Raw genomic sequence first — 24,033 nt, 5'->3', positions numbered from 1 at the left:
TAGTGCATGTGCATCCAATGTGCATGCATTTCTTTATTATAGGTACAGCACGTGACGAGTCAACTTCAATACTTGCTTACCTTCCCCGATTGAAACTATCCAAAACGCAGCAAAATTACCGTTTACGCATTTTATGTTCCAATTTAAAAACGCATATAAAAATATTACGTAACTAATCCAATTATCATAGAAAAATACACTGTATAAATATTGCCATTTAGTGTTCTAGATAATTATAACGCATTATCATTCAGAATCAGCCGATAAATTCCGTAAATGTGATGCAACATGCAGATTAAAACCCGCCACAGATTATATTACAATATAATATCTTATACATACTCTTTGCACCGCATAGCCGCGTTTTTTTTTGCGTGAAAGTAACTGGCCACTACATTTTCTTTTTATAAACGTTCTGAATCGTACGATCATACGATATGAAGTATGGACACGTTGGCAGCGACGAGGCATTTTTTTTATTCAGTGCACGTATGAGCGTCGTACGGGGAGGTTGTGTCGCTCGTCCGCGCTGCTCCCGCGGAAACTATATACGAAATTTTGAAAGTTAAGTTCGTATTGGTAAAACATATAAAGTGTTGTTTTTATGCTAATTGTGCTGTGGAATAAGTGATAGTTTCAGTGATTGTGATTGTGTAAGCTGAATTCTGGACAGGTAATTCTTTTTACCGGCTTTTTGCATATCTGGGATACCTATGTAAGTCTCGCGATAGTTGGCGCTACACTGATTTTCGTAATAAATACAAATTTTGTATTGTAGGTAAATTTTATAATTATTAATTAATAAATTTATTGTTTATTCAATGTAATGAATATATTACAATAACTTAAGTGCGTTGGTTCTTTGAGTGTTTAACTTTGAAATTATCAAATTTGAAATTCTTTTCGCGAATAAAATAAAAATACAATAAAATAATACTACAAATACAATATACAATAGTTACAATAAATTATATACATTTTTTATTTGTTTATAGGACACTAGCTTTCCGCCCGCGGCTTCGACCGCGTTTTCAAAGAAAATCCCGTTCCCGTAGGATTTCCGGGATAAAACCTATCCTATGTCCTTTCTCGGGTATCAAAATATCTCTATACCAAATTTCATGCAAATTGGTTTAGTAGTTAAGGCGTGATTGAGTAACAGACAGACAGACAGAGTTACTTTAGCATTTATAATATTAGTATGGATTAACCTCGGAAGTTACTGAACCATTTTTAATAATAATGATTTCTAGTAAAAGCCAACTTGACTTATCTTAAAGTTATTAGACTATCTATGTTTATTTGAATTAGGTACCTAAGTATAATAACATAATAATTAAAAAACCTACATCAAAGTTCAGTGAAGCGAATTTAGTTATTGCCATTTATCTGACTTTACCTAAAAGAAGGTAGATATTATTTTAATAAATTCTGCAATCAGATAGAGACAAAAATATAAACTTTTATTTGAACCCACAAAAAATAAATAAAATAAGACAACAGCATTGGAACAATACAAAAATTAGACCAAAGTCTAGCTTAAAAAAACACAATCAAAATCGGTTACTCATTTCCGTCTCATTTCAGACATGACAATCAAAAGAGACATTCGCAAACTTTCACATTTATATTATTAATCGCATAACGCATTACTCCGCTCCTGTTGGTCTTATATCTTAGGACTAGGGCATGCACCCGGGTTTACCCGGTTCCGAAAAACCCGGGTAAACCCGGGTTTTTTGATGATATTGAGAACCGGGTCTGAATAGTATGAAACCCGGTTCTCCCGGTTCCGACCAAAATATTAAAATATAAAGTATTATTTATATTTTGCTGCATTATTTTAACAAATTTATTCTATCTGGCAACGTCAGACTTACGTGCATCGCGAATTTTCGTGCCACGCCTCAAGCGTGGCTCTGATTGGTTGTCTAACCTTAGATGCTATAAGTTTCCTACGGGTGTATTACCAAAAAAAAAATTAGGCTTCGAAAATGACAAATTAGGCTACTGAAATATTTGTATTAGATTTGTCGTGAATTTAAAAAGCTGTTGATTTTACTGTTTCATATAATGATCCAGTCATGTTTTTGTTTTTGGTATCAAGCTGAAATTTATATCGAATACGTCTTCGGTCCCTTGATGCTGTGAAAAAGTCAAACTCACAAGCCAACGCATCAAAAGATACAGCCGTAAATGCTGAAAATTTTCACAAATTTCGACATTCGCATGGGACTCAAAACCTACAGGGTACTTCACATGAACACAGAGCCTTTAAATTTGGTAAAAGTAACGTCTTATAACACAGATAAAGGAAAAATTGCTAGAAACATAAATTTTAAAGTTACAACATTATAAAAAATACGTTTGTTCGGAGCCCTCGAAGCGCGAGTCTGAATCGCACTTGGCCGGTTTTTTGCTTTACAGTTTGCAGTTAATGAATAAGGTTTAAGTTTATATGTGATATTATGATAACAAGGTACTTTTGTAAGACTGATAAATAAAGAGAAGTATTGAAATTTTGTTTATTTATTAATTTAATAAAATAAGACATAAGCCGCGTAAAATAAAAGGCCCATCAGGTACTTTTACAGTTACTTTTGTATAATTTTGTATTTTTTCCGAGGTATTATAAAAGAACCGGGTAACCCGGTTCTACCCGGTTCTGAGCTCGATTTGGAACCGGGTTTCAGAAACTTGGAACCGGACTCGGTTCTGCATGCCCTACTTAGGACTTAGCGTGATGATAATTAATAATTATATTTAGCCTATAGGTACCTACTCGCTTTAAAAAAAGTGAAAAAAAGTCGAAAATTTTCGCAGATTATCACGCGGTGCGCAGCGAGCACAACTTTTTCGAAGTTGCAAATTGGGATTTACATCAGTCATCACCCTAACTGATCCAAACAACATACCAAAAATGCAGCACTACATCATGCTTTGAGAATTAAATGTTAATTTCCACTGGCCTAAAATGGGCTATCTAACACCGAAATGATTTTTCAAATCGGGCCAGTCGTTTCGAGTTAGCGCGTTCAAACAAAAAATCTCTAGTTTTTTAATCTTATAAGTATATAAAATTCTCGTGTCACAATGTTAGTCTGCATACTCCTCCGAAACGGGTGGACCGATTCTCATGAAATTTTCTGTGCATATCGGGTAAGTCTGAGAATCGGCCAACATCTATTTTTCATATGTACCACGGGCGAAGCCGGGGCGGACCGCTAGTATTAGTATTTAGTCTGTGGCGTTATAGACAGACTTTCGCATTTACTGGCATTTACAATAGAAGTAATTATTTAATATGTGTACATAATAATTAATAAGTCTAAAGTAATTGTGTAAATTTTAAATTTAGCTAAGTATCCCTAATTATAATTTGTACTTTGTACTCTATTTCGTACTATGAGTCTTCAAAGAAGGTACATTTAATGAAATAAATAATCAATACAGGAATAGTTTTAAATGTTTTGGTTAATTTCAAAATACTGTTGTTATCTATGTAAGTTGTTATTGCTGTCATGAAGGTGGTATAATCTGTACAGGTTAAACCCTCTAAATAATTAATAAAGAAATAGATTTTAATTTTTTCATAATAAACTTATTTTAAATAATAAACAATATAAAACTCAAATGTGACTGACTGTGGCTCAGAGCAATAAACCTATAGAGTACTTGTATCGAGCGTATACAATTTACATATATTTGTTTCTCTCTATCTAAAGAAAACGTCGTAAGAAAGAATGAGATAGCTATAGACTACAAGCTACGTTTCAACATAGTCATGGCACCATTTTTACTATAGGTACGTATTTAGATAGATAGAAGGTGATAGTGATGGGATGTGCTTCAATCGATAAAATCGTGAATGCATTTTGCATTTACGGTTTCGTGAAATAATAAAGAATAATAAAAACAAAATTAATCATAAATTTCAGTTGAATACATTATTTGTTTAATCCTACGAATATAATAAATGCGAAATTATGCGAGAATGGATCACTTTCTCTTTCACTGCTGAACCGATTACAATGAAATTTTGTACATACACACATAGGATAGGTTTTATACCGGGAATCCCACGTGAACGGGAACTGTGCGGGATTTTCTTTAAAAACGCGGGCGGAAAGCTAGTATATTTTAAAATAAATTTTAAAACTTGAAATATAACTACATAATTTAAAATAAAGATCAATAAAGTTAAAGGAGTGAGGAGAAAGGCACAGTCAGCATGAATTTTAACAAGTTCATAAAAGGACAGTCTTAAAGAAAACATTTTCCTTACATCCTACTAATAAAGCGAAAGTTTGTGAGGATGGATGTTTGTTACTCTTTCACGCGAATACTACTAAACCGATTACAATGAAATTTGGAAAAATTACTTTTGATCCCGTAAATCCCACAGGAATGGGAACTATGCGGGTTTTTCTTTGAAAACGCATGTATATTAAGTATGTATTTCAATAGTAGTTTCCCATCTATGAGAACTGTCATTTAATCAACCGTTTAATTTTCACATAGTTACACATTTAAAGTAAATGTGTAAAAAAATTTCCAAATAAAAATTCACTCACACACAAATGTATTTATTATCTAAAGGAACAAAAAAAAAACGTAAGCGTAAGATTGCACAATTCTTCTAGAGTATCCATCTTGATAACACGCAGGCTCGAAATGCAGTGAACACAATCTAGCAAATTTCGACGGCGTCCAATCTACACGTCTCATGTTTTATACCCATTTTTTATTTAGCTCTGGAAATCTAAAACAAAATGAATTTATTAATAATCTAAAAGAGAAACAACAAACTAAACAGATAAGTCAAATAAAACAATCACGTGGTATTTTTTATTTTCCTGCTATAGAAAATTTACATCAATTATTTGCTACAACAACTACATATAAATCTGATATAAGAAACAAAATAAATAAATCAACGTTAATATGAAATAGATTTTTTGTCATAAATCGATAATATACGCTAGATGTGTTACAACACTACGGTGGTAAACAAAATGCCAAACTTGATAATATTGTGACATTTTTTAAAAATTATTTAATTATTTTGTATTCCACAACCCCATAAAGTGGGTAAATGTTACAGTTACAACATAAACTTATAAAAAAGCGCTTGATAAAACCTTCAAATAGGGTTAGAACATAAATATTTATCAATTTGCTGAAAATCACTTACCGATGGAAAGATATTTTTTCATTGTTTTCATCCAAAACTCCCATTCGACTAGTAATAGCCGGTAGCTAAACATACAATAGTCATTTTAGCACACTGACAAATAAAAAGAAACACTATACACTTTATATTTTCTAAATATTTCGTTAAAAACACTTGACGCACTGAGCCCACCAGCTGGTTGGAAAACAAACTGACTGCCGGCGCGCTACGTTTGAAGACAGTGCAGATACTCTATCGCTATCTCAATCTGACTTATGCTGTTATTGACTAAGAGTAAGTAGATTAGAAAATATGTATTTTGTTCTGTCTCAATATAAGAACTCTATAGGTTTATTCCTCTGAGGACTGTGGTGACTGATATAGCGATCTATCAACGCACAGCCCAAACCACTGGACGTATCGGGCTGAAATTTGGCATGCAGATGTTAGGACGTAGGCATCCGCTAAGAAAGGATTTCCCGAAATTCTTGCGGGAACGGGGAAAAACGGGGATTCACGTACAAAGTCGTGGGCGGAAGCTAGTAATAAACAATTGTTGTTAAATAGTAATTTTAGAAAAGCAAACGTATACCTATGTGAAGATGTTCGTTTAATTTCTATTCTAATTTAAACCGGACATTTAAAACAACTCGATAGTTTTTTAAGAATGTATCACCCATTTTCATTTTTATTAATATCAAAAAATATGATTAATTTTTCTTTATAAAAAAGGTCTCACGCTCCGCTTCCGTCGGGGTGTACTCGGAACAAAAACTAAAAAGCTTAAGTAATATTCGAGTAAACGAAAAGTAAGTTTTTATTTAATACAATAAAAATACTTATGAAAAAAACAATCGTACATTAAATAACTAATTAGGTTGTGTCTAATGCAGATATTTAATAGAAAAGAAAAAAAAAATCAAATCTAAGCTTTTTATTCAAGATTCGAACCTGCATCCTCTTTAAACAACCACCGGTCCACACAAATAAGTAGGATAATTATAAAATTTGTCCGGCCATAATTTAATTATGTCAAAAACACGCACGCATTCATGTGTCGAGTGACAACCCTCCTGTGAATCTCTGTTTATTACTAGCTGGTTGCCCTGGCTTCGCTTGGCTTTACCCGGGAAAACAATACAATGTAGCCTATCTATACTAATACATATTATAAAGCTGAAGAGTTTGTTTGAACGCGCTAATCCCAGGAACTACGGGTCCGATTTGAAAAATTATTTCGGTGTTAGATTGCCCATTTATCGAGGAAGACTATAGGACGGCTATAGGCTAATATATTGAATCACAGACCAACAGGAGCGGAGCACTGCGGATAAAGCCGCGGGGCACAGCTAGTAACCAATAAGTGTTTGTGAAAGATTAGAAATGGCACAAAATAAATTATATAACATGAATCGCGATCCGGGGCCAAAAGTTGAAAGTAGTATAGATAATATAAAAACTTAGCGGTAATTAATTTTGATAAGCCAGTGTAAACAAATCCGTGAGTCTACTGACCTTATTCTTGCATGTTTTGACTGGATTTTTATATACTAGCCACTTGCCCCGGCTTTCCCGGGTTATTCATTAAAAGTAATATTAAAAAAAAAATAAGCGCGAGTCGAACTCGCGACACATGGTTCCGTATTTCCGTACAAATAAACTGTTTTTTTTCTTTAAATGACCCTTTTGCATCACAATATTGTTATATGTATTACTTATATTTAAAAATACTTCTTGTTTTATTCTTGTTGTGATATGTATTTTTATATGAACTTGAAAATAAGTTGCCACCATTTTGAAATATGATTAAATAACAAATCATAATTATAAAATCACGTTTTATTATTTACAAATATTTGTTTAATTTCAATTCAGTTTTTTTCCTTAGAATAAAAATAAAAGAAAAATTATAAAAGGTTATGCGAAAATTTCAAATACATAAAATATATTTATTTGCTCGTATAACTATGGTCATTTAAGGGTGTAATTGTACTGTGTACAATATTTTTTCTCACGTATAGGTAAGTAATGGCGTGCAATTTTTTTTTACAAATTAAAACATTCATTTTGATGCGCCCTCGCTTTTTAACAATGTCTTTCCTGGATGCCTGATGGAGATTGCTTTTAAGCAATAAGGCCGCCTATTGTACACTTTTTATGTTAAAATTTTTATGTATTCATTTATTTTAATTTCCTGATAAATGTACAATGAAGTGTCATAAATAAATAAATAACATTCAATCAAGTGCCTACTTGCAAATATCAACCACAAAAGCTTTTTTAAAATCAAATTAAGTCCAAAAATATTTCGAAAAATGCAATTTAATTAAAATGGCAACTACTTATAGCACAAGGCTGACGGTTACTTTCATTTACCAAGGATATGTTATATGCCATCATTCTTATAATGTTTCCCATTACAAATTTATTAAAAAGGTGTAGTTAAGAATTAAAAAAACGTACATTAAATTAATTTATAATCTATATTCTATACTAATATCTATACTAATATTATAAAGCTGAAGAGTTTGTTTTTTTGTTTGTTTGTTTGAACGCGCTAATCTCGGGAACTACTGGTCCGATTTGAAAAATTCTTTCGGTGTTAGATAGCCCATTTATCGAGGAAGGTTATAGGCTATATATCATCACGCTACGACCAACAGGGGTGGAGCCACGGGGGTGAAACCGCGCGGAGCAGCTAGTTATGTATAAAGAGAAAAGGTTTTGTATATTATATGGCTTTCACGCATAAACTACTGGACCGATTTTAATGAAATTTGGCACAGATAATCTTTAGACCCTGAGAAAGAACATAGGCTTTTATTGCGAAATATGTACCACGTGCGAAGCCGGGGCGGACCGCTAGTAATGAATAATTTAAAATTTCTTCTAAGACCTGACTCCTGATTAAAGTGATAAACATTGAGTGCAAAGGAAGAAGAAAAAAAAGGAAAGATCAACCTTCAACTATCCCATTAATAATAGACAGAATATTTTTTATCTACGACGTGCTGAGCATACGTGTCAGAAGTGAAATTCATTGGCAAGATTCAAAGATATCAAAATCATCGCCTTACCCCATGACGTGTCACGTGACGGTATTACCATGACGCGACCTTGAAATTTTACTCTCAACGCGTCTAAAGAAGTTTGACTTTAAAAACTGTCAGTTCATACCTAATTAATTAAAACATTGCATTACTCCGTCTAATAGACAAATTGTAAATGGATTGCCCAATCTTTTGTTTTGTTATTTCATTCATTGTTAATTAGGTAAGGGTTAAGTTAAACTCAGTTTTATAGGTCAGTAATGTACTTTGAGGTACTATCTACGCAGAATAGTCAGCCTAAGACGATTTTGATGCCTCCCTTTATACAGCAAACACTTGTCCTTTGCCTAAGAGGTCGCCTGGTAGAGATCACTCTGAAGTGATAAGGCCGTCCCGTTTCACATATTAAAGCTGTAACTATGAGATTTAGTATTTACTTTAAAATTTTATGAAAATAATATATTGTGTAATAAAGTGTTAAATAAAAAAAGACGTGTGGCACTCGCACTTAGGTATTGCATGTTATGCCTTCAAGCCACACCTCCGTGCCCGTCGGAGTGGGGAGCGTGAGGATTTTTCGTTACGGAATTTCTGGATTCGGTCCCCGCGCTCAAGGCCCGCTATAGAAGCTATGCAATAGCTTAAAAATAATTAATATAAAATAATAATTCATACCAAAGAGTAAAATGAACCCCTGTTACTGAGACTTTGCTGTTCGTCTGTCTGTCTGTTTCCCCGACCATCTGTCGTCAGGCTGTATCTCTATGAACTGTAATAGGCAGATGAAATTCCATTGATGTTACATACATGCCACAGATAATATAATACTATACTAGTACAGCTAATCAACAATTTTAATATAAGTCATTAACATCACATTATTTGGCCTGAGCTGCTGGCAGATCTATTCGTGATAAATTGAAGTACATCTATACTAATATTATAAAGCTGAAGAGTTTGTTTGTTTGTTTGTTTGAACGCGCTAATCTCGGGAACTACTGGTCCGATTTGAAAAATTCTTTCGGTGTAAGATAGCTCATTTATCGAGGAAGGCTATAGGCTATATACCATCACGCTACGACCAACAGGAGAGGAGCCACGGGGGTGAAACCGCGCGGAGCGGCTAGTATATTCATATAATAACTCAACTCATTATTGCAATATATGTCTAAGTATTAAAGTTATGATAATCACTTTTTAATTTATTACCTTCATATAAGGAATGTACTTTTAAGGGTCAATATTAGGTACATACATAGTTAATTAGTACCTATGTCTTAATCTATACTCAATATGAAGTAGTAGAGTTTGTTTGTTTTAACATGCTTATCTCAGGAACTATGCGTCCGATTTCAAAAGTTCTTTCAGTGTTAGATAGCCCAATTATTGAGTGAGGATATATGCTATACTATCACGCTAAGATCAATAAGAGTGGAGCCATACGGTATACGGGTAAAAACGCTGGGTAGGGGTAAGTAGTAGTAAATATGACTGTAAAATTGAAGAATAATTTAAAATAACCCAGTATTCATTATGTGAAAAAGAAGCTGATCATTTGTAAATTTGTGAGAAAGTATGTATGTATTGCGGCGATTACACCTAACGAGTACAGTGGCGAGTCAGTGTCCTCGGCCGAGTGCTCGGTTGGTATAAACACTTCAACGAGTGTTTGGCCGAGTACTCGGCCGAGAAGAGCGGCGAGACAGTCACTAGAATCCCAATTTGTTTACTCGGCCGAGTACCCACTCGCTATCCCGCTCGGCAGGTATAAACACGCACTCGTCGCGTCACTCGGCCACTCGCCACTCGTTCGTTTCGTCATTGTATTTTTTCAAAGAATTATTATTTTTATTTATTATTTCTAATAAATCCCACAATTCGTTAATAATATCTGGTAACAGCCGATTTAAAACCCGTTTAAATTCTTTTTTTTTCGTTCCATTGCAGACGTCCGCGTCGTGATCAAAACTGAACTGACTCGCCACTAGTGAAATACGTGTAAACACCCACTCGGTTCGGCAACTGTCTCGGCCGAGAGCGTATTTACTGACTCGCCACTGTACTCGTTAGGTGTAATCAGCGCATTAGTCTTTCACGCCACAGCGGAGCAATTTTATAATATGATATTTGACCGGAAGGAAGTTAGCGCGGAAAGTTTATTTTTTTTTAATTATTAATATCTCAAAAAATTGCTCCTTAAATGCTCCATCAGAATCAGTAATTGCTCCACTTCTATAATTATTAGTTTATTTATAATTAATTTAAAAAAAAATCCAAATACTGAAAACTTGATTTACCTATAGAATGAAAAATATTCACTTTTCATAAAAAATTTTTTTGCAAAAAAATTGCTCCCGATTTGCTCTATCAATTACAAAAAAAAATATTTAATTTTGATAATTTTTACAATAGTTGACTGAAAAACTATGTTTACATAGTAAACTACTGCGCTGTGACGTCATCAATTATTGCTGTTGCGACGCATAAGGGCCATATTTACATGTATCAGCACTGCAGCGATATCTGTAGACCTTAATGTTTATGTTTTCTTATTTATATTATTTACTAGATTTCTGCCCGCCGCTTCGCCCGCGTTTTCAAAGGAAAACCCGCATAGTTCCCGCAAACGATAGCAACTTGACACCGAAAGATGAAACAAGCGACTGAAACACAAATTAATTAAAAATTACTTGAAGTTTTAATAATACGAATAAACGTAATATGCGAGTTTAGGGATGGGTAGGGAAATGTTTATAAACATACCTATGATAAGAATGATTTGAAATACATAATAATATCTGTTTCTTTCAACTTTTGCTAGATGAAACTCAATAATTAATTTATGTAATAAGTAAAATTTTTATGTAAAACCTATTGTCAAAAATAATTCTTTATATAATTATAAAGAATTATTAATTATACTCTAGTGAAAAATTTTCAGGTGATTATATAAAAGTAGGGCTCAATTTTTTTCGCGAACCCTACTTCTAAATAATTACCACTCTTCAATAATTTAAAACTCCTTGACTGAATCCCTTCACACCCTGAAATAAAAAGTGCATATCAATTTTTCTTATAGTAAACAGAAATTCAAATTCAATTATTAATACCAATTCAATACTTTGATGATGATTTACAGTAGAAATATTTATTAATTGTTCATTATTATTGAATAAAATAGTACTTACACTTGTTATTCAATTGTTGACTCAATCACTATCCATACTAATATTATAAATGCGAAAGTAACTCTGTCTGTCTGTCTGTTACTCAATCACGCCTAAACTACTGAACCAATTTTCATGAAATTTGGTATGGAGATATTTTGATGGATCGAGAAAGGACATAGGCTATCTCGAGAAAATGACGCAATCCCGGAAATCCCACGGGAACGGGAACTATGAGGGCTTTTCTTTGACTGCGCGGGCGAAGCCGCGGGCGGAAATCTAGTAAATAATATAAATAAGAAAACATAAACATTAAGGTCTTAATAGATATCGCTGCAGTGCTGATACATATAAATATGACCCTTATGCGTCGCAACGACAGTAATTGATGACGTCACAGCGCAGTAGTTTACTATGCAAACATAGTTTTTCAGTTAATTATTGTAAAAATTACCAAAATTAAATAATTTTTTTTGTAATTGATAGAGCAAATCGGGAGCAATTTTTTTGCAAAAAAATTTTCTATGAAAAGTGAATATTTTTCATTCTATAGGGAAATCAAGTTTTCAGTATTTGGATTTTTTTTTTATTTATTATAAATAAACTAATAATTATAGAAGTGGAGCAATTACTGATTCTGATGGAGCATTTTAGGAGCAATTTTTTGAGATATTAATAATTAAAAAAAATAAACTTTCCGCGCTAACTTCCTTCCGGTTGATATTTGTGCCTGGAAATACCTAGTATTAGCATTTACCGACGTGTATCTCAATCCCAAGGGAATGAAATTTTCCTTGCGAGCGGAAAGCTAGTAAAATAATATACATATTATATTTATTATCACATATTATTATGATATTACATATGTAATTTGTAAAATTGTAAATCTGACATGATTAAAAAGAGCAACTATGGAGTTTCTTGCCGATTCTTCTCCGTAGATACTGCTTTCCGAATCGGTGGTAAATGTTAAAAACATGTACTTAATGACGTTTCAAAAGTGCTTCTAGAAGAAGTCTAATTGAATAAATAAATGTTTGAGTTTGAGTTTGAGTTTGACATACTCACCAGTAAAAAACTATATTATGAACAATTGGAAACTAATAAACTACTGAAAACCGGACATGAGATCGGATTGAACTGCCGACCCTAGGTCAAAGGCCATACAGCCCGTTAAGCGTTACTAGTAAGTTTGAAACTACTTCTTTACACAATTATTATTTACTAGCTGCTCTTCGCGGTTTCACCTGCGTGGCTCCGCTCCTGTTATCTACACTAATATTATAAAGAGGAAAACTTTGTTTGTTTGTTTGTTTGATTGTAATGAATAGGCTCATAAACTACTGGACCGATTTTAAAAATTCTTTCACCATTCGAAAGCTACATTATCCACGAGTAACATAGGCTAGGTTTTATCCCGGAAATCCCACGGGAACGGGAACTATGCGGGTTTTTCTTTGAAAACGCGGGCGAAGCCGCAGGCGGAAAGCTAGTAGCCTATATATAAGCCTTCCTCGATATAGAGGCTATCTAACACCGAAAGAATTTTTCAAATCAGAGCAGTAGTTCCTGATATTAGCGCGTTCAAACAAACAAACTCTTTAGCTTTATAATGGAATTAATAATAGTATAGATTATTATAACTAGTATAACTAGCTTTCCGCCCGCGGCTTCGCCCACGTTTTCAAATAAAAACCCGCATAGTTCCCGTTCCCGTGGCATTTCCGGGATAAAACCTATCCTATGTGTTAATCCAAGTTACTCTCTATAATTATGTGTGCTAAATTTCATTGTAATCGGTTCAGTAGTATTTACGTGAAAGAGTAACACACACACACACGAATTTATAATATTAGTATGATTAAACCAACCTTCCTGTTTTTCATCCTAATCTAAATTAAAATATTACGTACGTAGGTCTATTATTTCTGCGTACATTACTGAATCATTAGATTTTCTCATTAATTCTTATAAATAGACATCGACGTTGAGTTTTTACTAGGAAAATGTTTTTTGTATCATTATCCTTATAATATATTGGATATATTTTAACCAACTGCGCAAAAGAGGGGTGTAGTTCGTGATCAAACTTACTTTTCCGCTTTATATTATACTAGCTTTCCGCCCGCGGATACGCCCGCTTTGTCTGAAACCTAATAAATTATATATTTAAACCTTCCTCGAGAATATCTATACATATCTATTAAAAAAACCGCATCAAAATCCGTGGCGTAGTTTTAAAGATTTAAGCATACATAGGGACATAGGGACAGACTATGTACGTAGTTATTAGTGAATTAAAGACGTGGATTTAATCCTCCTTTCAAATTTGCTTATGTATTTATGTACTTCTCACCTGCCTCCGCCCATATTACATCACACAGTGGGTTGCCTGGAAGCGATCACTCTTAAGTGATAAAGCCACCCTCTAGTCTTGCTATAAGTTTTAGTTTTTAAATTGTATGTGCAGCACAGTAAAGTACAGTAAATACATAAATCTAATTACAATAATTATTAAACTCAAAGGTGACTGACTGACTGACTAACATAGTGATCTATCAACGCGCACAGCCCAAACCACTGAACGGATCGGGCTGAAATTTGACATGCAGGTAGATATTAGGACGTAGGCACCCGCTAAGAAAGGATTTTGATCAATTTTACCCCCCCGGGGATAAAATAGGGAACGAAAGTTTGTACCATGAAAATTTCCACGCAGGCGAAGCTGCGGGCAACAGCTAGTAAATAAATAAAGTCAATAAAAATTGTGGGAATAGACCGAATCCAGTGTGACTGACAATTTTCAGTAAATTTTAACGAAATGCCCGTATCATTCTTCCGAGTCGAAAGTCAAGGTCGATGGCCGTGATTTGCAATTTATTTACTTACCGTGATAATCTGTATTGATTAACGTTGATAATCTAGTAAAAAAAAACTATATTAAGGGAAAAGTATTGTTTTCATTTAAACTTCAAGTTTAAACTTTAAAGTCTTCGGACGATGGGCTCTGAAAAAAAAAAAAACGATTGGCGCAAAAAATGCGCCATTTGATTTTTGTTTGTGTTCTTTTGAATTTGGACAATAATTAAGAAATATACTAAAACTAAATTCGCGTTTGCACAAAATTCCTAAGTAGTCTTCGTGGCGTAGTCGGATAAGAATAATATCACTTTAAAATTGCTAGATATTTTTAATATACTTGTGAACTGATAGATTAGGTTAACAGAATATGTTTAGAAGTTGCTCCCAAAGACGTCGTAATTTTTTCCGATTATTGCAATTTGCAACATTTTTCATGAATATTAACTGTGCATGTGTATCAATGTCGCAGCCAACTGGTGATCAGTGATTTAATTATTAGCCTAGACTCTTTATTAAACGGCGTGACACATGCACGAAAATTACACAAACCCACAGATATCATCATCTTTTGATTACACAATCAAACCCGCAGTCCGAAGTTAGTCAAGTAATTTTGTATAACCGTAATACAGTTACAATTTACATCAAGTTACGACTAAGTAAATTAAGCGTAACTTGAGAATCACGACAAAAATGACGTAATACTTACGCGTTAGTTATCGACTGCGTAAATACAGGTACGATATTATGACGCGCGCGTCATAATTGATAATATTCCACGTAACGGTGAAGATTAGCGTCACTATTTAGTTTAAAAATAGTTCATACCTGCTTTAGTATGGAAAATTGGTAGGTAATTGATTACGGTAAAATTGAAAATCATCAATTTTGAGATGATTTTTACAAGAGTACGTCGTGCGATGAGTTATGTTTTCGATTTCATACGACTTTTATAGTTCTTTAACTAAGTAGTATTTAGTATTCTGTGACTAAGTAATAGAACAGAAGTATACAAGGTGAAACTTTTTTGATTTTTATCAGACCGGGAATCGGAAACGGAATTAAAACAATCGTTTAGCAAACAATGATATATTTTCTCTGTAGAAAATTAAATATTAATTATCTAATCTTTATTTAAGTAGGTCTATTAGAAATTTGAATAGAGGTTATAAATTATTTTTGGATTTTGTGGGATTTTTCTTCACTTGTATACCTAACTATTTAAATTTGAAAAACTCTCAGAAACAATGTCTATCCGAGCGAAGCCGGGGTAAACCTAGTCATAATCATAATATAAGTATGTGCATGAACTATTGTTTACACAAGCCTATATCACATTTCATTATTTACATACCACATAACGGTTTTTAATTTCATTTACGTCGTCAAAATTTATCTACGCATTAGCATACAATAATAATTATAGGCTGCTAATGAACTATGCCAATTATTTTTTTTTTCACGATTTTGAGTCTGTTTGTGAGTTTGTTCATGGCATTATGAAAAACGGCTCTATCTATTTGAATGGTTGTCACTTATGTTTAAATTTATGTCTATTACAATCTCGTCTCAATGATTCGACAAAGCTAAATCCTTAAAATTTTTCTGTTCATTTCTCCCTTTCGGTAAGTAGTTTTTATAATAATTTTAATTTAAAGCAAATATATAGGTATGTTGGATATTTATTTTATTTACCTGTTATTTAACATAGAATTATAGGTATAGTTTTCTTAATAAACAAAACTTGAAAATATGTATATTATTATTTGTAAATAAGTATTTTTATTATTTAATTAAAAATTCACGTTATTTTTTGTGATTTGATCCAGTGTCTAGATTTGCGTTTTTACGATTATGCAAAATGCAGTTTTTAAAACCTTTGGACTCGATGCTGTTTTGTTGACGATATAATATGACAAAAATAAATAATTATTATTAAATACAATTAGAGATAGCGATCAAACGTAAACATTAAACGTCTTATATTTTGCAAAATTAATTTTATTTAATTTAAGCTTCTAAGTTGTTTAATTCGTATTAACAAAAATAAATAAGCTATGGTTTCCCAAAAACAAAAACCACAGACAAAAACCAAAAATAATAAATTAGGCGAGACAGATTAGAAGATTAGAGATATAATATAACAGATTAGAGATATAATTGAAGTTCAAACCCACATTCTAAATGCCTATTTTTTATAAGCATTATTGAATAATCCACACTAACAAATAACATTAATTACAGATCAGCGATGGAGTTGAAATCGCCGAAAGCGAAGAAAAAGTCAAGCGTCTCCCGCCTTGTCTCTTGGAAGAAGTTGTTCAGCACGCCCATACTGATCCTGCTACTACTCGGCTCCACGAGCTGTGACACTGACAGTGACAGTTCTGACATTGACAGCGGTGACATTGACAGCCGTCAAAGTGACATTGACATGAGCGCGGGAGTTCCAATTTCGAATTTCACGCACAAACACAGGCACGGAATAGACAACAGAGATCGAAAAACATTGAGCGATATAAAATATTTGAGGCGGCATTTGAACAAGGAGATACTAAACTTTGTGATGACGGATGTGCTAGTTGATGGGGAGGTGGAGAACAGGATACATTACAATGGTGTGACTGCGAAGGAGACGTTTGTTGGAAGTGATGGGTAAGTTTTGTATTTATTAAAAGAGGATATTTTTGAAGAAAAAATTTAATAAAGGTCCAGAAAAAAAAATGGTATCAGTAGTAATAAAAAAAATGTTATACATATCATAATATGAACCTCTATACCAGTAACCAGTACCAGTAATATAATACCAGTAATTTCGTAGATTGTATGGTACAAACAAAAAACCTTCAATTTTTTTTGTTAAATTTACAAAGCACAGTGAAATGCGGTTCGAGGTTCGCATTTTTTGTAAATGTTGTTTGTAATTTTGATTAAATTGAATAAAAAGATAACACATCCAAAATTAATTCTTATTTTAACCTTTAACGTGAGATAAAGTGATATTTTATCGCTGTTGCAATAAAAAACATGTCTCTTTATAATGAATAAAATATTAAAAATACAACATTTTCTATATAACGATAATTTATTCGTTATGAATGATGATATATTATAGCCTATAGCCTTCCTCGATGAATGGGCTTTTACACCGAAAGAATTTTTCAAATCGGTCCAGTAGTTCCTGAGATACACATAGCAAACATACGTAAATAATGGTGAACATGTTTATTGGCAAGTTAGTGAGAAAATTAATGAATCAGACAATTTAGTTGTTTCCTAGAAGACTTGGTTTCGTTTACAACAGGAAAAATATATCTTAACCTATATCGAAAGTATTCTGATAACAAGGAAGATTTGTTTGTTTGTTTATTAAGAATTAACTCCAAAACTGATCAGTCGATTTACACAATTCTTTAGGTGTTAAATCTTCAAAGCTTTTCTTAAGTATTCAGTATTGTGTATTTTATAAGAATCTTTATGTTGTTAATATGCTACTAAATTCTACATAGGCATTTTTTAATCCCGGGTCAACCAAATCGAAGTCGGGTCAAAGTTTAGTACTTTTATTAATAAACAGTCATCTTTTCGTACGTCTATATTAGAATGTTCCCTCCAAGATCGCACAAGATATTTGTAACACCACTTATTAGTTAAGAACGGCTGAACTGATTTTGATGACTTTTGCCACTTGGATTACAACAATAACTGTTCAAAAAATTTTTCAAAAATAAAAAATCTCACTAAAAAAATTCATTTTGAAAAAAAAAATTATAAACGTAAAAAAGTAACAGAAAAAGACTGATTGAACCAATTAACTGGAACGTCTAAATTCGGCTCAGCTGTTTAGACACTCCCGAGCGCCCGGTGACAGACACACACCGGTACACTAATTAGCCGGTTATTTAATAGATTCTCTTTTGAACTGAGTTTTTTGTTATAAAATATAGTGTTATTACAAGAAAATAAACGCCTCTTGAGTGTTGCAACATAAGCTAAAAGTGTATTTCACAAAATAAATAAAAAAATGCTTTAATTATTATCGAAGAACGTGAATTTTATTTTTGTTGTGCGAAGTGTCTTACCTATCAATAATTGAATCGAGTTCGAATTGAATAATCTTTTTTGTTGGTTTGTCTTTGCTTACAAGTTACAACCAATAGGATTGGACCCCGGATTATCATTGAAAAATTGTAAAAAATATAAATATAAAGCAAAACTCGAGAACAGCTGAACCGATTTCATTATTTTTTTATAATATTCCTTGAAGTACGAGGATGGTTCTTATGGAGAGTAAACGTCAACATGTAGGTACCACGGGCGAAGCCGGGGCCGACCTCTAGTTTAAGATAAATTTATTTTTTTTTCGGTCTAGACCGTATAGCATTTACATAACTGAACAATTAAAAATAAATCATGCTAGTTGGCATGGGTTTGCGGAACGATGTTATTTTTAAACGTATAACATGTAACAATTGTGATGGCGGTATAATCGTGTCAATAAATAAAGAAATCTATACTAATATTATAAAGCTGAAAAGTTTGTTTGTTTGAACGCGCTAATCTCAGGAACTACTGGTCCGATTTGAAAAATTCTTTCGGTGTTAGATAGTTAGCCCATTTATCGAGGAAGGCTGTAGGCTATATATCATCACGCTAAGACCAACGGGAGCAGAGCAATGCGGGTAAAACCGCGAAGAGCAGCTAGTAATAAATATTTCAGGACATTTTCACACACGGCACGATCTGATCCCATAGGTACTAAGCTGAAACCAGATGGCTGATAAACATACATATATAATGTTAAATATAACTTAAATAGACTATTAACACCCAGACACAGAGCAAACATCGATGTTCATCACACAAATATTTGGGTGGGAATTGAACCCACGACCTCTGGCTTGGAAGGCAGGGTTACTACTTACTACCAACCAATACACTACAATAAATATTGCAATTCATCATCATCAGCCCATATACGTTCCCACTGCTGGGAGACGGGACCTGTGAGGTTACAGGCCACGATCCACCACGCTGGCCGAGTGCGGACAGATGTCACATGTCGTCGAACTTTTGATTCACTATGTTTTCCTTCACCGTTCTAGCAGTCGTGATTTTATAATATGCGCAGATAAATTAAAAAAAAAGCGTGTATGCCGAGCACACGTGTAAGAAGTGGAACTTCTTTGGTAAGTTTCAAAGATAGCAAAATCGTCGCCTTATTCCATAACGTGACGGTACTGGCATGACGCTTCCTTTAAATTTTACTCTCAACGCGCCTATTATACCCATATATATGTATATTTAAACATAATCCGACATATCCTGTTAAATGAACTAAATATAAATATCTTTGATGTGAATTCACTTTATTACGTGATAAATGCACGGTGGCAGTTAATCTTGTGAAGATATAGGAATGTATAGACTGGGCCAAATAAATTCCTTATTTTAGATTGGATGGCGAGGAGCTAATGTTGTCGTTAGGTACTTGTAGATAGATATTACCTATATCACTTTTTTTAATTATATGAGATATGGTAGTAACTATTATTTATACATTTCGATTATTCGATTGTTATATCTAATATATATTATAAAGGCGAAAGTTTATAAGGATGTATGGATGTATGGATGTTTGTTACTCTTTCACGTAAAAACTACTGAACCGATTACAATGAAATTTAGCACACATATATAGAGGGTAACTTGGATTAACACATAGGATAGTTTTTATCCCGGAAATCCCACGGCAACGGGAACTATGCGGGTTTTCCTTTGCAAACGAGGGCGAAGCCACGGGCGGAAATCTAGTTGAATATAACCACGAACAAAACGTCCTCTTACACGTTGAAAGAATCATTGCAGTCAATCATTGATTGATTCTCAATGATTACATTGTTGAAATAAATTAAGCCAATAATTATACTTAAATAATAATTTAGCCACAGGCTGGAAATTTTATTACTACGACTATGTAATTAAAGGGTATATAATTTAGTAACAAAAACAAAAATTAATCAAGTATCTAACCTACACATATTACGGTTGTTCAACGTGACATTACGTTCTATTTTTAAATTTATATCTTTGCGTCTCGTCTATACATTAATAACTCTATATACAAGCTCCACCCGCCACGCCGTCTGCGCAAATATCCTCGTTTCCGAACACATGTATTTTATAAACTTTTTGCTATGTTTATTGTATATGACTAGTGTGTACACGTGGTTTTGTGTGCTTTTTTTATTTAAACTTACTTATAATTTAGCTTTGTATTTTTAAAAGCCTATCTGTTTCGTAGATTTTAACTTAGATATTTTGTTAAAAGTATTAAAAGTAATATGTATTTATAAAATTAAGATCCTTTATCAACTTTTTAAATTGATATTTATTATTGTGAATAGACCTATTAAATTTTTATTTTTCATTAGGTAAATTATGAATTTCTAACTACAACCAATGACAAAATCTTCTCAAATCCAGCTCGACACTTCTCACGTATAACACAAACAAACAAACAAAAAACCTTTTTCACAAGTACCGTTAGTTAGAATTTATCAAGAATATTCAACAAAAATCGTGATGAAAATTTAAATACTTATACAAGTTCTGCAAACGACATAGCATTTACGTACGATCCTTGAATTTTTTTAAAGCAGTTGATTTTACAGTAATGCAAAAATCTTTTTAAAATGTGAAGAAAGTTTTCAAACATGTTTTAAACCCATAAAGTATTACAATAAAAGAGTTTTTTTTTTGTGGAAGGTAAAGGGTAAATTGTGAGTTATTTTATATTTTTTATTAAACCAACAAAGAGCCAAGAGGATTAGGTTTCTCTTAATTATATAACATGCCGAATCCTTCGTACTAATATTATAAATGCGAAAGTTTGTGAGGATGTGTGTGTGTTTGTTTCTTTCACGCAAATACTACTGAACCGATTACAAGGAAATTTAGCACACATATAGATGGTAACTTGGATTAACACATAGGATAGGTTTTATACCGGAAATCCCACGGGAACGGGAACTATGCGGGTTTTTCTTTGAAAACGCGGGCGAAGCCGCGGGCGGAAAGCTAGTTCATAATATTTTTTGGAGAAAACGTATTCTGCGTATTTAAATATAGGTAAGTATTTTTCTAACTCAATATTTTATTCGTAGATACTTTATACTTAAAAAAATACGTTACGCGCCATTCTGAGCAGTCTTGACAGCTGTCAAACTTTGACATATTCCGAGAAAGAAGAAGAATATAGTTAGTTGTCTATGATTTTGCGGAGACATTAAAAAGACGATTATAGCCCATCCGTAAAATTAGCGTGCGTCTATTTTGAGTTACAGCTGTTGCGGTTCATCTTAATTCATAGATTATCTTATTATTATGGATTGTGTGAATATTTTTTATCTGTGTGCTATTTGTATAATATATAATATGAATATTTATTTAATTATATTATTATTATTTTTTGTTTGCGTATATTAGTTATACCTCAGCATAAATGCTGGTGCCTGGTAGTAGCCACATTTACGGGCGGGAACCAAGTAAATGCAGCATTTGTAATTTATATAGGTGTCTGTCTGTCAAGTATTGTCATGTTCTTCTATTTGGAGGAATCTTCTTACTATTCAACATGTTTTAAGTATTACTGCTTTTTGTAGTTGAATAAATACTATTATTTCTTTTTATATATTCACTGTCATTATTGGTCATATTTTACAAATATTCCAGGAAAGATTTGGATAAAAATATTGTATAGAATCTATTTGTCGATCTTTCTATTTTTTATTCGTATTTCAAAACCAAGGAAACTATCAAAGCTATTTCTTACACAAAAATTGAACACAAACTCACCATTTTAATCACTATACTTGTTGAATGATTGACCATTGACCATGAATTATGTAAGGTTATAAATATGCATTGATAATTGATATCTACATAATGTTATATAACGGTTACCGTTGCCAAAATAAATATATTGTGTAGTTATATTCTGCAAACTACCCATTTATGTATTTATTCCTCTATTGTACCAAAGGTTGTCTGGAAGAAATCGGTCTAAGCGATAAGATCGTCAATTGTACCGTAGTTTAAGCTATTTTTGTATTCTATCTTTAAGTGTAATAAAATAAATAAATAATCTTTAGTGTAGTGGTTAAAGCCATCGATTTCAATATTTAAAATTCATGGGTAAGATCCTTTTTACAAATACTTTTTTTCTGAAGTCGGTTAGGGTAGACAGAACCCTAAAAATACGTAATGCTTGTTGTAATGGTGAATTGAGGTGTGATTAACAGACTCGACCGGTTTCTTCGCAACTCGCAAGGTGCATTACGAGCGCTAGGGTTGGCAACTAGCAGTATTATAACTGGTTTATTTGTTTTTTCATGCGTTGATATAATTACACTTGAATTTGATATTTAGATAGCATTCAAATGTGAGAAATTTTTTCAAGAGTAGAAAAAATTCGATCACGAAACAGCATACATATATCACCCGCATACATAGTAATACCACATGTGTAGTACTATTAGTATTATACCTACTATATAGACAGCATATTTTCAGTTCCTGCGATGATTATTTCAAATAAATAATCAAATAGACTCCTGACTCCTGAACATTGTATTTTACTAGCTGTAACCCGTGGTTTTACCCGCATTGCTCCGCTCCTATTGGTCTAAGCGTGATGATATTGTATGCCTATAACCTTTCTAGATAAGTGGTCTAACAGTGAAACAATTTTTCAAATCGGTTTCGTTGTTCCTAAAATTAGCACGTTCAAGCAAACAAACGGGCAAACTACAATAAAGTATAAATAAATAAAAATAAAAATATTTTCGAGTAGGATTTATGTGACAACCCTAGTTAAGTAGAGAATTGTTTCAATGAAAAGCCTGCAGTCGGCACACATCGCCATTACTGAGAGAGAAGTAATAGTGTGGATATGACCTTATTTTACTTTTTAATAGCCACTAATTGCATATTTCGTTTCCTTTCATATGTAACCTTAACATTTACAAATGATCCTATGAAAGAAATGCACAAACTACTTATTAAACAAGGAACATGTTACAATATGATAACAAAGGCAACTTAAAGGCAATAAATAAATAAATAAATATATAAATATTATAGGACATTATTACACAAATCGACCTAGTCCCACAGTAAGCTCAATTAAGGCTTGTGTTGTGGGTACTAGGCGACGATAAATATAATATTTAATAAATACATATATAGATAATAACACCCAGACCCAAGAACAAATAATTGAGTTCATCACACAAATATTTGCCCTGACCGGGGATCGAATCCGGGACCGTCGGCTCAGTAGGCAGTTACTTTACCACTGCGCCAACCGCGTCGTCAATAACTTGCACATCGCGGATTGGCGGATGTCACACATAGTTGGATTTTTCTTTGTTGTTTTCCGTTACGTTGATAAAGTACATTATTAACTCAAAATCAAACATTTATTCATTCAACTCTAGGCTTCTTTGAGAAGCACTTTTGAATCTTCTAAATGAACAAACTTCGATTAACGTTGTTACACCATAAACTTATCAGAATAAAAACATAAAATCAACTGTTAGATGTGGTCCATACATTTGTAAAGAGAAAACGTGTCAAAATCTATATTTTTTAAATAAAAACCAATAGAAAATGTTCGATTCGAATTATTAAACGAATTAACTTTAACCCATTGAGCCCCGAACGGCCCGATCGGTCCACGACACAATAGATTTTCTATTGTTTCTGTGATTCCGGGGCC

General features: G+C 32.9%; 1 protein-coding gene and 1 long non-coding RNA gene across 4 annotated transcripts in view; one reads left to right on the top strand and one right to left on the bottom strand.

The window, feature by feature from the left end:
- Positions 1 to 432: 432 nt before the first annotated feature.
- LOC149896240 (uncharacterized) overlaps positions 433 to 24,033 on the top strand; it is a 63,763-nt gene continuing 40,162 nt past the window's right edge. For 2 of the 3 annotated variants that reach the window (XM_090118095.1, XM_090118097.1), the window contains exons 1-2: positions 433 to 673; positions 16,497 to 16,907. In XM_090118095.1, the coding sequence (XP_089974221.1) occupies positions 16,504 to 16,907 (404 nt within the window). In that variant the 5' untranslated portion in view covers positions 433 to 673; positions 16,497 to 16,503. The remainder of the gene's footprint in view (positions 674 to 16,496; positions 16,908 to 24,033) is intronic. The other variant, XM_090118096.1, reaches the window with a different exon arrangement.
- Positions 4,571 to 5,525, bottom strand: LOC149896241 (uncharacterized). The gene is made up of 2 exons (XR_016458365.1): positions 5,195 to 5,525; positions 4,571 to 4,762 (listed from the first exon to the last, which is right to left on the bottom strand). It is a non-coding gene; the product is annotated as an uncharacterized LOC149896241 (long non-coding RNA).

Source organism: Colias eurytheme, chromosome 29 (assembly GCF_061535395.1).
Source record: "Colias eurytheme isolate Ceu_HAF_F1 chromosome 29, ilColEury1 Martin Lab GWU primary, whole genome shotgun sequence".
Taxonomy (NCBI): domain Eukaryota; kingdom Metazoa; phylum Arthropoda; class Insecta; order Lepidoptera; family Pieridae; genus Colias; species Colias eurytheme.
Note: the sequence above shows the minus strand (reverse complement) of the source record. Positions and strands in the feature narration are given on the sequence as shown.